Raw genomic sequence first — 15,240 nt, forward strand, 5'->3', positions numbered from 1 at the left:
AAGCCGCCGGGACCCGCAGCCCAACGCAGCGCCCGCCGCCCCGCCTCACCTCGGCAGCCGGCCGGCTCCAGCTGCGGGCCCTCGTGGGAGATGTCTGGCAGCGCTGAGACACTGCGGAGAAAGCAGGGCGCTGAGAAGGCCCACACGCACCGCGGGGGGCGGCGGGCCGGTTCTTCAGCCCGGCCCGGTTACTTCGGTTCCGCGTGCCCTGCGGACCGCTCGCCTACCTGCCCTCGAAGCCCACCGGCAGCGTTATGTCTTCCCCTGGTAGAGAATCCATGCCGCCCGCAGCCAGCCGCGGCTCCGGCGCCTTTGTGCGTAGCTTTGGCGGCTCCGCTGGAATTCAAACGGCCGCAACCGCTTCCGCCATCTTTGCGTCGACGGAGATGAAGCCGCTGAAGGCAGCGCGGAGGAGGGTGGGAGGGAGGGCACAATGGGAAAGAAAGGGGGCGCCATCTTTGTTATGGGTACTGGCAGGAGGTGGGCGAGCGGGCGCCATGTTGGTTGAGGGCAGAACGGGGTGGTGACTGCCAGCCGGGCACAAGGGAGGAGAGCGGTGGACGCCATCTTGAGTGAGGGAAGGGGTAGCGACGTACAGAGCCGCCATCTTTTTAAAGTAGACAGAGAGGCGGCGATAGTGGGCCGTCGTCTTTACTGAGGTCACAGCGTCAGACTTGGAGAGTGAAGTACTTGAGTTTGATAACTCAAAGTTCCAGTCACAGGCGGAGTGTAGCCACGCAAAGGGCCGGCCTTGCTCTGCTTCCCACATCTACCTCAGCGTTTCAGACTGTGGCACTGACGTACCTCCCTGTGACATTCCAGACTTGAGTCAGAGCACTGGGCTTTTCCCAGTGGGAAAGGGATGTTTCTGCAGCTGCTGGCCCAGGGGAGAGGGGAAATCCAGACAGCGAGCACTTTTCTTCGTGGCATTGTAACATAAGGACGCTCTGTGGGGTGGGACACACACCGCTCTCCCCTCGGGATCAGCAGCAGCATTTGGTTTCCTCGGCTGTTCCAAGTGTGTCACATTTCCCTCAGTCACCGGCCAGGCTGCCTCAAGGGGATTCTCACCTGGCTGGGAAATAGGCCAGCGATGGGGCTGGCACAGACCGTGGGCTGTGATGATTAGCTTTATGTTCTCCGCGTATCTCATATCTCCCTGCAGCTCTGCTCCCTGTTGGGAACGGGTGAATGCTGTCAGCCTGGGTGTGCCCCAGTCCCAGCCCCAGGCGTGTGTGGTCATGGTGGGCCACCCATTCTTCACCCGTGTTTCTATTGCTCTTCTCTGGATGCACATGAGTGCATGTGGAGCAGCTGTCAGTGCTCCTTACAGCAAGGAAATGTACTGCTCGGTACAACTAAGCTCTTAATCTCATCTCCTTTCTAGTAAACTATGCCTGATGTTTTGCACTTGGGGTCCAAGGGTCCTAAGATATGCTCGGTCCCTTCAACTCCCCCTCTGCCTTCCAAAAACATTTGTCACCTGATGTGACCGACTCCCCTTTTGCAGTGGCCTCACCTTCTGTCCTGCTGAAGCTCAGTGTGCAAAACCAGGTCTTCCACATGGCACCAAGATCGCTTCATCCTGTCTGCAGTGTGCCTGCACATCTTTACAAAGCAGAAATGAGTGTTCACTTCATAAAATGAGTGAATATTTACTTAGAATACCAGTGGTGTTGGTTAAGGTTACAGTAGGATATTATATATTTGATGCATGCCTTTAAGTCACCATCCATCAGCCACAAGAGGTGAGTCTGCAGAGTCCTAGCATATTCCTGCTTTTACTGTAAAATGATTTAAAAAAAAAACCTATTTTGTTGATCAAGTGAAATGGAGAGAACAAATTCATATCTGTATTTCTTAAAGTACTGAAGAGTTCTTGGCTCTTGTGGCATGTTTGGTGCTCCTTTACAGTTAATTCTTTTAAATTACAAACAAACTTTACAGTGAGGGTGACGGAGCACTGGAACAGGCTGCCCAGGGAGGTTGTGGAGTCTCCTTCTCTGGAGATACTCAAGACCCGCCTGGATGCCTACTTGTGCAACCTGGTGTAGGGAACCTGCTTTGGCAGGGGGGTTGGACTCAATGATCTCTGGAGGTCCCTTCCAACCCCTACAATTCTGTGATTCTGTGATTCCTTCTGAAAGAAAATCAGAAGGGCCCTCCTTGTCAACACTTCATGAAATGATTGTCTGATGGACAACAGCATATGGACAGAGATGTACACACATACATATGTGGATGTGGTAGAAAACTCCCCTGGGTTACTGCCCAAAGCTTTAAAATCTGCAACTGCAAGAGGCAAAGAAGGTAAACGTATTGTCTAAAAGCCATTAACAACTTCTGGTAATCTTCTTAATGTTATTTAACCTTATCTTAATTAGCAGTACATCTGGGGAGATTGTGGAAAATCCTTGTTCCAGCAAGCCAAGCTGAAATGGCGTTCTCCTACTTCAGAAGCCAGTCTGAGATTCTTACTGCTCCAGAAACAAAGTGCTAAAGGGAGTTTAAGAAATACATACTTACGGACAGTGCAATGGAATGATCTATGAACAGGTTGCCCAAAGAACTGTGGATGCCCCATCCCTGGAAGAGTTCAAAACCAGGCTGGATGAGGTCCTGGGCAGCCTGATCTGGTAGGAGGCAACCAGTCCACAGCAGAGGGTTGGAACTGGATGATCTGTAAAATATTTCCAACCTGAGCCATTCTATGATTCTCTGTTGACCACAAAGTCTGAGGGAGCATGCTGACAGCCTGCTGCTCAGTCCAGAGGCATGGTGATGGCACAAGGATGGACATCACCATCACCTGAACCTGGGTTGCTTCTGTCCTCAAGTTTGGCACTGGGGACCTAGTTCAGCATTCAGTTTTGCTCGCTCCTGAGCAAAATTCCTCTTCAGCTAAGTCATGCAGAATCAAACTGTTCTGCTAATGCAAATCAGGTCTCAATAAACTCCCTGGAATTTCACTAGTGTGGCCCCTGCTTTTATAGCTCTGGCTCAGTGAAGCATTTGAATGAACACATAGTTCTTAAGTTCACTTAATTGATGCCGGCTCACCTCTCCTCAAGTTCTTTGCTTAATAGGAGTCAAAGAGTTAGACATAACATTCTATGCATTAAGGCAAAACTAGCCTTTAGCATTTGTATTGACACCAAACAGATAATACTGAAAAGTGAGAAAGAAGTGCAAGTTTATCATAAGTCCTTTTGCAGACATGGCCAAAAAAAAGCCATCCAATACTACTGATGCCCACAGATGTGGATTTCAGAGTGTGCGACAAACATAAATTTTCTTTGCAAGACCCATTGTGCTCATGAAGAAAAAATATAATATCCTCTTCCAATTTCTTTGCTCTGCAGGTTGATTTTTAATGACTGCATAGATCTCTGACAAAATATGTCTATGTGAATATCACATTAAATGATGGGGAAATAAGTGTTGGCTGTCCAGCTACCAAACACATGAATGAAAGCTGAAAGCTGGAATGGTTAATAAGCAGACACAACAGATCACAGGGCTCATTTTTTAGATGGATTATCTGACACAGTGTCAGCTGGATTAATGAATATCTGATGTTAAAAAACATTTTTAGGCCACAGTTCTCATCTCACATACAGCAGTATAATGAAGGAATAATTCTCTTGGAACAAATGCCATTACTGGGGTGAGATCAGATTCATTCCTTTAGGTTTCAAGCCAGCTTTGATTGCTATCTGTACAAAGACTCCTGCTGAACTCAGATGAACAAAAATCAAATGCAGAAATCCAAGTGGCATAGATACAAATTATATACATTTATTTTTATTCATTTTAAATAACATTCTTCTGTATAAATTCTGACATATATTCAAATCATACACTTTTTTTTTTTCTAGAAATGCATTTGTAAGCATAGCATATGCTTAGGAGACGCCTTATTTGGATGTGTAGTAAGACTGATGGGTTTCAGTTGGGAGCAAGTACAAGGCCCACATTTTTCTGATTTTAATCCATTCCTCTGACATACAAAGAGCAGAATCCTGTGGGAGCTCATTTCAAAACTTCATTTTAACAAGAAATGTATTTTTAGGATACAATCTTAAATCCATTACTTAAAGGAGACTGTGCAAATTATCTGCCACATTTACATTGCATTTAACATTTATGATAAGACACTGTATAGCAGTGGTTAACTGGCCCAGGATACCTGAAGGATGCTGAATACATCCTCTTCTCTTTTGAAAAAAGGCATCCAGTGTGCTAAGTTTGCTCAGCCTGGTCCAAGGCAATTATCATTCCAATGGATGACATCTCCTGACAGCTCCCCAGGGCTACTGCTCCATGCAGTTATTTCTAGCTACAGTGGTTCCTAAGATTTAAGATCATCCACTCACATTAACCCAATCATACTTTTGCATGTCTGCTGCACTTTGCTTACCAAATGCTCTCCTAAATTGTGAGCCAGCCAGGCTGCCCCATGCCTTTGACACGATTGCTTTTTGCCCTTTATCTGCTCCATTATATCCTCTTGCCTTCAGTTATTTGTGGAACTGAACTCACCCCATCCAGACCAGCTGGATCCACAGAGCCTCACAACTCCGAGGATCGTGCCTGCAGAGCTGGCTTCCCACCCTTACTCATCTCATCGTACCTTTTCTGTGTTCTCCAGCTACCGTACCATCCCACCACTGCCTCTCCCCACAGTGGTCACACCACTGCAGCCAGACAGTGGTATGGACCATTAAAAATGAAAGCTCTGGGTATCTGTATTGCTACATCAGCCCTACAAGTTGTCTAAATGCCTTTGCCTTTTCTTGATAGACACTGAGTTGGGCCCCAGCGCTGCCCTGTAAGTCCATTCTGGCTAATCTACCCATGGCATTTGCAAACCTCAGCATCTGGGAAGCTTCATGACAAGTTACAACATAGCCAGGCTGATGGTCCTGGTGGCCTTTAGTACCTGGCGCAGGTATTTTGGCTCTGCACTCCATCCACAAGTGATGCCAACCCAAGCTGACTAGAGATGTAACTTGCTCGACTTCTCCTTTGCCTTTCACACTGCCTGGGGGATGACTGTATGATTGACAGAGGCAGCAAGGAGAACCTAATCTCAGATCAAAGTCAAACATGAAGCTGTTTATTCTTTCTTTGCTGGGGTATCCCTTTATAAATATCATTCCTCCACACCAAAGTTCTGGCTGGCTGGAGATGGCTGGTCCACCCTGCTAAGTCAGCTTGCAATCTGACAAACACTGTCCCACTGCCACATCCTTTCCGTGCTTTCCTCTTCTGTCCAAACTTGGGCAGCCTGGCCCCAGCCCAGCCATTCTTCTCATCACAGCTGCAGAGGCCATCTAGATCCCTTTGTCCAGATGTTCGACCCCCACAGACCACGGCTGCATCACTCTCCTTTGCATAAGGCATCCTGACCTCCTCGTCTTTTCAAACTCAGGGCTAAAACACAAAGCTCTTACAGTTCTGGAGGCCAGAAGCAACCCAGACACAAACACCTCCCTTTGCAGTGCATGGGATGGGAGGGCTGAGCACCTGAACTCACGCTCCGGTTCACAGATGGTTGGTATTTTTAAAGCCAGAAAAAAATTAAACCCTATTCCAGGTACAAGGTAGCCTACTGTCTTACCAAATGTGGGGAAGAGGTGTTTTGTGGCAAAGAGGATAACATCTACTAAAATGTTCTGGAAACATTAGAGTGAACAACCCATCCTTCACTTCACCTGCTAGCATTAGTCCCAGAAGCTAACAGTTCCTAAATTACCTTTCCCCACCCTATGAAGTGACCAAGTGCAAGCGTATCGCAAAATGAGCACTGTCAAATAATTACAATTTTTAGGAAATTCTCTATTTGTTACCACTCTGCTCTTTAAAAGCTGGAAGAATAACTCAACAATGAGCAATATCCACATTTTCTCCTCTGTTTCTCCTCCATTTCATAACTAAATGTAGCACTGCTCGAACTTCAGCCCAATTTATAGAACTACAGGACCTCACCCAGGCCCATAGCAGGCAGCAGGATCTCTTCCACATTCCTCTATGCAATACCACATTCTCCTCTCACCATTTCTCACCATCCTCTTGGCTATTCTCCTTCCTTGCTGTGCCTCACCTTTAAATCAAGCAACAAGCTTTTGAAGCAGAAATGGCATCTTTGTGCTTGTGTTTAAAGCACCTATTCCCCACTCCCCCAAAAGTCTCCAAAGATAAGAAAAGCCTCCATGCAGCAAATAAATAATCACCATATTCTTCCTACCATTTCTCATGCTGAGAAATATTTATTTTACCCGGCTCTGAGGATGCATCAGCCAGCTCCTGCTGACCCTTAGCAGGTACTTCATTCCTCCTCAGCACCAATCACTTGCAGAGCACCAACACGTACAGTGATGCAGCTTTGTTTTGGAGGTCGCCTGTGAGTTGAGTGTAATATTTGTGCATATCCAGCATAACGCTATTGATTTACGTGGGGCTGGCCCAGCAGTACCAGCAAGGTGCCCCATGGCACGACTTCCCCACACTGTGCTGCCCATTTGCTGTTCTTTCTGTGCCAACAGTCTGCCAGGCCCATTGAAAAATCAGGGGAACCTATAAAACCCAGTCCCCTTGTAGTGATTCTCCTCCACCACCTTGTGCTACATGAATTTCCTGAAAGCATCCGTGCACTTTCAGCTTTTAAGGCCAGAAGTGCAAATCGGTTTCTGCGAGTATTGTGACTGAAAGCCATTTCCACCCAAATCCAGGCAATTTTTGCCTTCATCCTTCAAGAAAAGCCAGCAGGCTGCACCCAGCCATAGCCATCACCGTGTCCACATGGGAGGAACAGCACCAAGATCCCAAACGTGAGGAGCTTCAGGAAAGCTTGGTCATTGAGAGCAGGCTCTCAATGCATCCATGCCAGTGTATTTGCATCTTGTACAGAGACTTAAAAACAAGTAACAAAAAGGTACATCTGCCTGTTGGACACCTCCAGGCTCTATTTGTGGCAACACTGGCTATTCGCTCAGTATTTAAAGGAATAGGGAAATTTGACAGATGCAAGTAGGGAGCACTCACATTTTCTCTAAAAAACAAAGTTATTCAATGACACACTAGAAGAAAAGCTTTAAGCAGTGGGTGTTTGCCAGAGTCCCAGCTCTGACAATATTGCCATCTAATTTACAGTATTTTAAACAACCTCTTTTTTTTTTTTTCTTTTTAAACAATGCCACTAACCACTGTACAATTAAAATCTAGATGATAAAATATGACTGGGGAATAGAGGAGGTTGGGGAGGGGTCCACGGTTTTGCTGTTGGTTTTTTTGGTTGTTTGTCTTTTTTTACAAATAATTACAAATACAGTTCCAAGAAGATATATTACATTTTATATACAGAACACACCATTGCTATCAGGGTAGGGTATTAAGCCTAGCTTTTATTTGTACACAGCAACCCTGAGATGTCTTGTCGTCTTCCCTTGCACAGAAACTATACAAGTTCATTAACCTCTTCTAGAAAAAAAAAAAAAAGTGGATTGCTATGTTTTAATAGCATCATCACCCTGTATAAATACTCAGAAAGGGAAAAGCTTACTCTCCTCCCTAACTCCAATATTTTTGTGATATTTTTTCCCGTTTCCCAGCTTTGTGGAAACTGTTAATGGTGACTTTTGTTCAAGTGTGCAACTCACTCCTCTACTTGCTTGGTAGTACAATAAACAATCATTTCCCATTTTTTGTCCTCCTTGTCAAGCAAATTCACATCAGGAAGTAATACAAAGCCTTTACAAAGGTCTGTTTCCTGAAAATCCACTGTTAATTCATAAGCTACTTTTCAAGCTAAAGATGCAGGCATAAGTGTTAGGTTGGCTGGAAACAGAGTAGCTTCTGATTAATGGGGCACTGCTTTCACTGCCCCATCACCTCTACGTAAAAAGGATATTTTAAAATCAGCATAATCGAGTCTTTACCGACAGTGAATTATATTATGGGTCCTTATGGAGAACAACACACTGAATGCATTTCACCACATTACCTGACATTCGGACGTACTACACCTTCCTCCTGTTCACCTGCGAGCTACAGCATGCCCAGCTAAGAGTATCTGAAGAGCAAATTCCTCTGCACGGAGCCTTGGCACGGATCCTGATACCCCTTCAACAAGCTCTGTAACTTCTTTAAGCCAACTCTGGAACAGCTGGATTGCTTCCTCTTCTAAGCTTTAAAATTGTGCATGGGAGTCGTCAGCGTCAGCTGTCCATTCGGTGCCACTTCATTCCCATCATCTTCCAGCAGCCCCGAAACATCAGCGTTGGGGATGCTGTCGTGGTAGCTACTGAAGCTGATGTTGTCCTCTTTGAGTTCAATGGTCCAGAAAGGAGCATTAAGTTTTCTGTTTTGATACTCACGGTACATATAGACAGCACCCACAAAGCCCATTAGTAGGACCACGACAATGATGATGACTGTCAAAATAATTATATTAAACTGAGTCCAAGAAACATCTGCAAAAGCAGAGGTACTATTGTCAGAGGAACTTAAAGGGAATATAGTCTGTATAGTTGTTGGTGACAATGTACTGTTTGTCACTGCAGTTGGAAGTGACGTTGCCTTGCTAGTGTTCGGAGCAGGACTTATAAACTCTGTTATTTCTGGGCCAAGAGTGGCTTCTACAAAACAAAAAACAAAACAGATGCAATCAATAAAGAAACACGATAAACTGCAATCAAACACACTCTTATGTAACAGTTATTATGTCAATCAAATCTACACTGCTAAAGCTGGATGTTTTGCAAAATGCTCACAAAAAAGGTTAGCCAGAGATTTTTAAAATAAATCTGTGTGCTAAGTGCTCCCTGACAGCAGAGATCCTGTGAAAATCCGGTGATGGACAGCTGAGTTTATGACCCAAAGACAGACAACAAGTGCACTAACCAAGATTCAATGCTAGATACATGACCGTGATGAAAGTAAGCCACCTGGTCCAGCTCATACTTAGCACATGAAAATGGGACTCCACCAGGCACAGCAAGAATTTGAGCTTCAGCCCAACAAAGGCAGAGCCTCACTGCAGCAATGGGGCTGGCACAGCACTGTGCACCTTAACAGAACACTACAGCCAGGATTTATGTTTGTCTTGCCTGTGCAAGATCAAGAGAAAACAATGATCCATCAGTATTCTGCTGTCACAGTGCTCAGTACTGGGTTTCACCAGTTACACTGTGATATGTAAAAGGGCAAAACAATCCCAGTTCTGCTTTCAAATGAAGTCATACACAAACCTCAGGAATCCCTGAGTCGAGACAACCAGAGGTAGAGGGTAGCTGAACTGCAACTAAAGAGTGCTTTGGATGCTCTCCTGAAGCCTGCAAACACATGGGAAGCCAGCCCAGATCCTGTTTTAGTCTCTGCTGCAGGCACATGTCCACACGCAAAGGACAAAACCATGGGGACAAGCAGAGGGCCTTTCCAACACCACCCCCCTCAGCAGCCAAGGAGCTGCCCTCCCTGCAGGTTAGCTCCCTGCCCAGAGCTGAGACAGCCTGAAGGGAATGCTGGAGATCTCCAAGGTGGGAAAACACAGCGATTAAGCCTTCTTCAAAGCCACTGAGCTTGAGGCCTCAGAAAGCACCATAAGAACCTGAGTATCTTTCAAAATGTGACTATAATGAAGTATTTTCTTCACAGGAGTGACCTGTGAATCTATTTTAGACTCTTAAGTAAAAGCAGTAAGAATCTTCCAGAAGCTGAAACCTCAATCAATCAAAATGTACTCGACACCCATTGTTCCACAGAACTTTCTGCACCCTCTTTTCCTTCCTTTTTCCATTTCTGCTATCAGAAACACAACTTCATCTGAAACCCACTTACAGCTGCAGCAATTACAGCTGATGGTGCTGCGCTGTATTGATTCAGCTCTCCTGGAGAGTCTGCTAATGATGACTGAGGAGAGAGGAGCCACATCTGAAAGAGTCATTTCGCACAAAGTTGCATCTCCAATGGCAACAGGAGCTGCTCATATTGAGCATGTCTCCAGCCACGGGCCCTCAGGGGAACTCCCAAGAGTTAACTTTGGATTGATGGATTCCCAGGTCAGGCGACGGAGAAAGAAATTCCTCTGAAAGAGGCAGCATGAACCTAACTCAGGCTCCTGCTTTGAGTCCTCCCTGCAGCAGCTTCTCTTTTCACTGCAGGTGCTGCATTAGGTTGATAAGGATGCTGGGTGACAGAAGGCACTTCTTTATGGGTTAATGGGCAGAATCTAGTAATAGGAAGGAAAATGACGGGAGCAAGAGATTCCCGGATACAGCTTTAGGAGAAGGGCATGAGGAATTCAGTCATTCTTTCCAAATTCCTTCATCAATACTTAATTCTTGGCAAATCCGGACAGTAGCTATAATTAGCAAAAACAGAACTGAGACAATGGCTGATTCACCAGCAAGGAAACAGGACTTTTCAGGGCCTTATATGTGAGTCAGCACCAGCTAAGTGCTGGCAAGGGTGTCCCGGGTGAAAACATATCCTGGAACTGATGACAACATCATAGGAAACAGTGCCATGCTCTGACAGCGGACTGCAGCTTCTGAGCCACAACAAAGGTGCCTGTTTCTGCTCGGCAAGGCCGTGCCAGCCCTCCAGATGTCTGAGGCCTGCTCCTTGAGAGCAGCAGCTGTTCAATCAATGGGCAGCTTTGGCAGCTTCATCACGAGCATCATATCCAGCTGCTCTGCTCACCCACAACTTCTGCAGAGCTGCCACTAACTCGTGCCATGAGTGAGCTCCAGGGAGCCAGGGCTGCGCCTGCAGCGTTTAAGGCAGACAGTGATGCTCTGCAGGATGGCATCCCCAGTTTTGGCTTCCTCTGTGCCCTGTTGCACCTCAGCACTGCAGCAGGATCAGCAGCCATCTAGGGATCCAAACCTTCTACTTTGGTCATCCCATGTGACTCTTGACTGTTCTCCCGAGCTGCTGCTAAAGCATCCCACCTGGTAAGGTTTGCAAATGATCCATATGGAAAGATGAGGTTGGTTTTAGCCTTGCCCAAGGAGTGCAAAGTGTGTTGTCATATCAACTCTGTTGGCTTAACAGAGCCTCAGAGCCCAACAATTTCATCTGCAGATCTGGTGAGGATTTCACTCCAGAAACCACTCCAAACTAGGTCACTCAAACACACCAGTGGTTTGTGAAAATGTCATTCTAAACTAGTTAATGCACAGTACCCTCAGCAAGTCAGTTTTTAGACAAGTGAAAGAAACTGTCAGAAAGAGAAAAAACAGGTGTCAAGGAAACAGGAAAGCTAGATGAACACGTCTCTGTCCCTTTGAACAGAGACAATCTTCTCCTACATCAGGAACTGGCTTAACAATGTCCTTAAAATAAAACAAATTGCAGTGAAAGCTGCAAGTATACAAGCAAAATCATGCATATGGATTTTAATGGAGCAAGGTCACATAGTTCTTTGTACGATGGCAGAGCTGTGCAGAGCTAGATAATGGATGACCCAATGCAAAACTGTCGTTTCCAGCCCTGCATCTGCAAAGTTAGAGCTAATGAGCATTCAACTTTCTTTGTATTGATCATCTCCCTGCACAGAGGGCTCGGTGATTGCACCTCCAGAGAGCAGCATGGGAGTAAAAACCACATTAGCTCCTAATGGAAGATCTGGATTAAATCTCTGTTGGTGACAAAGATGAATTTGGGTCCAGGTACACTTCCTGAACAATGGGTTCTCTTACCTAACACATAAGAGCGCTGGAACTGTGTCTATGCACGGAGCTGGAGATCCACCTTGAGGAACAATGATATCCACTGATATATTCAGTGGATATCCTAATATCCACTGGACTGGTAGTGTAAGAACTACTTTCTGTGATTTTACTCTGAGTTTCACTATACACTAGCTTTTCTAAGTACCAGAGCCAGCTTGCACCTGAGGGTGCCACATGCAGCATCTCAGATGCACACCGAAGACAGATGAGAGAGAGAGTGGTGAGGTGCTGGAACAGCTGCCCAGAGAGGCTGTGGATGCCCCGTCCCTGGAAGTGTTCAAGGCCAGATTGGATGGGGCCCTGGGCAGCCTGGTCTAGCATTAAATGAGGAGGTCGGTGGCCCTGCATGTGGCAGGGGGGTTGGAGATTCATGATCCTTGAGGTCCCTTCCAACCCTGGCCATTCTGTGATTCTGCAAGAGACTCCAGAGCAAGTACCACTAAGTTCCGGCATTCATTTGCTGCATAAGCCCAGCTCTTGCCTCTCAGGGAAGATTCAGCTTCCCCATTTACAAAGCCAAAACAAGAATATCTAGATTAGTTCTGAGTTGGTCACTATTTGCACAATATAAGGGGAGACAAAAGTTATTATGAATGCTCTTTGCATGGAACTAAACAATGCACTGAAATGGATTGGTCAAACTGGGGCCCTGGGCAGCCTGGTGGTTGGCAACCCTGTTCATGGCAGGGGAGCTTGAGTCTGATGGTCTTTAGAGGTCCCTTCCAACCCAAACCATTCTGTGAGTCTGGGCAATTCATTGGGCACTAGGAGCTCAAATACGTAAAGCAAGAGAAATCTGAAAATCTACATTTCAATACACTGCAAGTAGATTCCTCCTCAGCACACTGTCTTGACCTGTCTGGGAAACTTAAGGTATCTGCAGAATGCTGAGGGCAAGCAGCACATCAGGCGCATCCATCACTGCTGCTTGTTTCAATACTGGCTGCATTGAACTTCTGGTAATGGAGGACAAATCTTCCCACAGAAGTCTTCCCCATGCCCCACCATGAGCTATACCTTTTGGAGGCATGGGGTTCATTGTTTTCCCTGGGAGATTTCAAAGCTGCTCCCTCCTCAGTCCAAACCCACTGCATGAGCCATTACCAGCACCCCCTCCCCAGCCTCCAGGCAGCTCATGCGCATCTGACGCACGCAGCAGGCTTCAGCCCCAAGCCCAGGAGCACATTTTACCTTTCCTGGTGCAGTTGATTCCCTCGGGGTCCCTGACATAGCCGTCCTCACACTCGTGGCAGTGGAAGCCAGCAGTGTGGTACAGGCACCCGATGCACTCGCCACTCTCTGGTTTGCAGATGCTGGGGGACAGTGTGGGGTCCACGTTCCCATTGCACTGGCACCTGACACAGATGCTGTCGGAGTTGTAGTAGCCATTGGCACACTGGTTGCAGTTGGGGCCAGTGTAGCCAACTTTGCACTTGTCACACGTTGGGGCAGCTTCACCGGGCTCTGCAGAATACAGAAAGAAGAAGAGGTGTGTTCCATAGCCCCTCTCTGTGGGGTTTGTTCTGTGGGACTGTCTGACTGACTTCTAAGACAAACATCAGTGGCCACTGACTGTTAATCAATCTCAAATTTTAAGCTATAAATATAATTCTTTATCTGCAGCATTTTCTGTTTCTAGGGAGAATAAAAGCTTTGTGGGTTTCTGATGCCTCGTACCAGCATCACAGAGCATGCTCGACATGTTGCTAAGCAAACATGCCTGCTCCTGAATGTCTCCATCTCAAGCAGCCAGTTTCAGGAAAACAGCTGGATCAAGGCTGCCAGCAATCTGCAGCAACCTGGTGGCACTGCTTCCAGCAAGATGCCCCGGTCCCAGCACAGGGAGACCCAGCAGCTACAAGTCGGCCCCATGGCCGTTGCACACTGAGCAGCAATTTAACTGAAACACATTGAGAAGAGCTCAGACCAAGAGGAATCAGACCAAAAGGAAAGGCTTACGGATCTGGCAGGTGCCGGTCGATGCCACGGTGGAGCAGGGGCAGCGGTGGCAGCTGTGGGCGCTCCTGTAGAAGCCACTCCTGCAGAGCTCGCAGTGCTTCCCCTCCGTGTTGCCCTGGCAGTGCAGGCAGGTGCCTGGGGACAGAGCACAGCAGCCAGTTGGCACCAGAACTGGAGCAGAGCATTTGGAGCATGAACCCACGTGGTGTGCTTGCAATTAGCAGAGCTCACAGGTGATTCAGGATGCCCTCCAGCCAAAACACAATCCTGGGACTTGCCTTGGACTCTTATGACCTTTTGACAGTGTTCCACACACACAGATAATGTGAAAAAGTAGGTAGCCTCAACAAAGGTGCCCACAGCTCAAAGTCAAGGCAGGTAAACACATGCCATCAATATTAAATATTCCCCAACAGAAGGGGTTTGGAGCAGTACCTGTGACAGCAAGCCAGTATCACAATGCTTAAACTCTCACTTTTGCAAGGGGATTTCCCTCCAGCTTATGCCTTTGCCCCTTTTTGTGTTCCCACACTTCAGAGCTGATAAACAAATGCCACTGCACTGCTGTGGGGGCCAACAGCTGCATCCCACCTGTGTGGATCCAGCTCCCCCCATTCCTAGCACAGGAGGAACATTTGTCATGGGCACAAGCCAGCAGCAATCGGTGACCTTCCTGCGGGGACGGAGGAGACCTGCCAGGGGAAGCCCCTGAATCAGAAAACTGACAAGCTGTGTCTCATGGAAGCTGTGTCCTAATGGCCCTCTAAATTGCATTTTGATATTATTGTGAACAGAGAAAGAAAAATCAACCACAAGGCCATCCATCAACGGGAACATCCTGTAATTCAGCAGGCTCCTCTTGGAGGTGGTGGTGACCTGAGGGATGCTTATTTGATTAAATCCCCTGCACAAGACTCTAAAAATGCAACAGCCTCCTTGCAACAACCCAGGCTGGCACTGCACATCCACTGCACCTCTGAGCACTGACAGAAGGTTCCCTAAGCTACGCCAGCAGTGCTGCTCCTATCAGTGCTAACCACATCTAATATCCTGAACTGGTTTAATGCTGGCTATTAACATAACCACAGCAGATTTTCTCATTAATTTTGAAGCAGTTTGGCTCCCATGCAAGCCCACTGCATGGCTCCTGCTTCTCTCCTTGCACAGCGATGACTTTGCAGCAGAGCATCCCAAGCCCAGCACCAAGGAGACGAAGCAAACCCTGGTTAGCTGCTGGACTGGGGAAGTGGCTGATTCACCGACGGCAGCGCTGACAGCACCCTGGTAAGTCAGAATGTTTGCTCGGCATCAGCTCCCACACACTGTTTGCTCTGCTCCCGGCTGCCTGCCAGACACGAGCTGGTGGCTTTTGTGGGAGAGGTGCAAAGTTAGAGGGGAAATCACCTCCTGCTCTCATTTCCCACAGCTGCAGCCCTCAATCAGCTGCTCTGCCACGCTGCCCTGTGCAAAGCCACTGCTGGAAAGCCAGTGTGCTCCATCAGCACCGAGGGTGCCTTGAACTGTGCTCTGCAGGCTTCAGTGG

General features: G+C 47.2%; 2 protein-coding genes across 3 annotated transcripts in view; both read right to left on the minus strand.

Annotated features, from left to right (window-relative positions):
• CDK5RAP2 (CDK5 regulatory subunit associated protein 2) overlaps positions 1–399 on the minus strand; it is a 73,011-nt gene extending 72,612 nt beyond the window's left edge. For both annotated transcript variants that reach the window (XM_031601594.2, XM_031601593.2), the window contains exons 1-2: positions 228–399; positions 50–111 (exon numbers count right to left, since the gene is read on the minus strand). In XM_031601594.2, coding sequence (XP_031457454.2) covers positions 50–111; positions 228–280 — 115 coding nt within the window. In that variant the 5' untranslated portion in view covers positions 281–399. The remainder of the gene's footprint in view (positions 1–49; positions 112–227) is intronic.
• Positions 400–5,276: 4,877 nt separating this feature from the next.
• MEGF9 (multiple EGF like domains 9) overlaps positions 5,277–15,240 on the minus strand; it is a 36,111-nt gene continuing 26,147 nt past the window's right edge. Inside the window, exons 4-6 of the mRNA XM_090121674.1 lie at positions 13,698–13,832; positions 12,930–13,202; positions 5,277–8,639 (exon numbers count right to left, since the gene is read on the minus strand). Coding sequence (XP_089977800.1) covers positions 8,185–8,639; positions 12,930–13,202; positions 13,698–13,832 — 863 coding nt within the window. The 3' untranslated portion in view covers positions 5,277–8,184. The remainder of the gene's footprint in view (positions 8,640–12,929; positions 13,203–13,697; positions 13,833–15,240) is intronic.

The sequence above is a fragment of the Phasianus colchicus genome, chromosome 19 (assembly GCF_987193195.1).
Source record: "Phasianus colchicus chromosome 19, bPhaCol1.hap1.1, whole genome shotgun sequence".
In the NCBI taxonomy this organism is placed as follows: Eukaryota; Metazoa; Chordata; class Aves; order Galliformes; family Phasianidae; genus Phasianus; species Phasianus colchicus.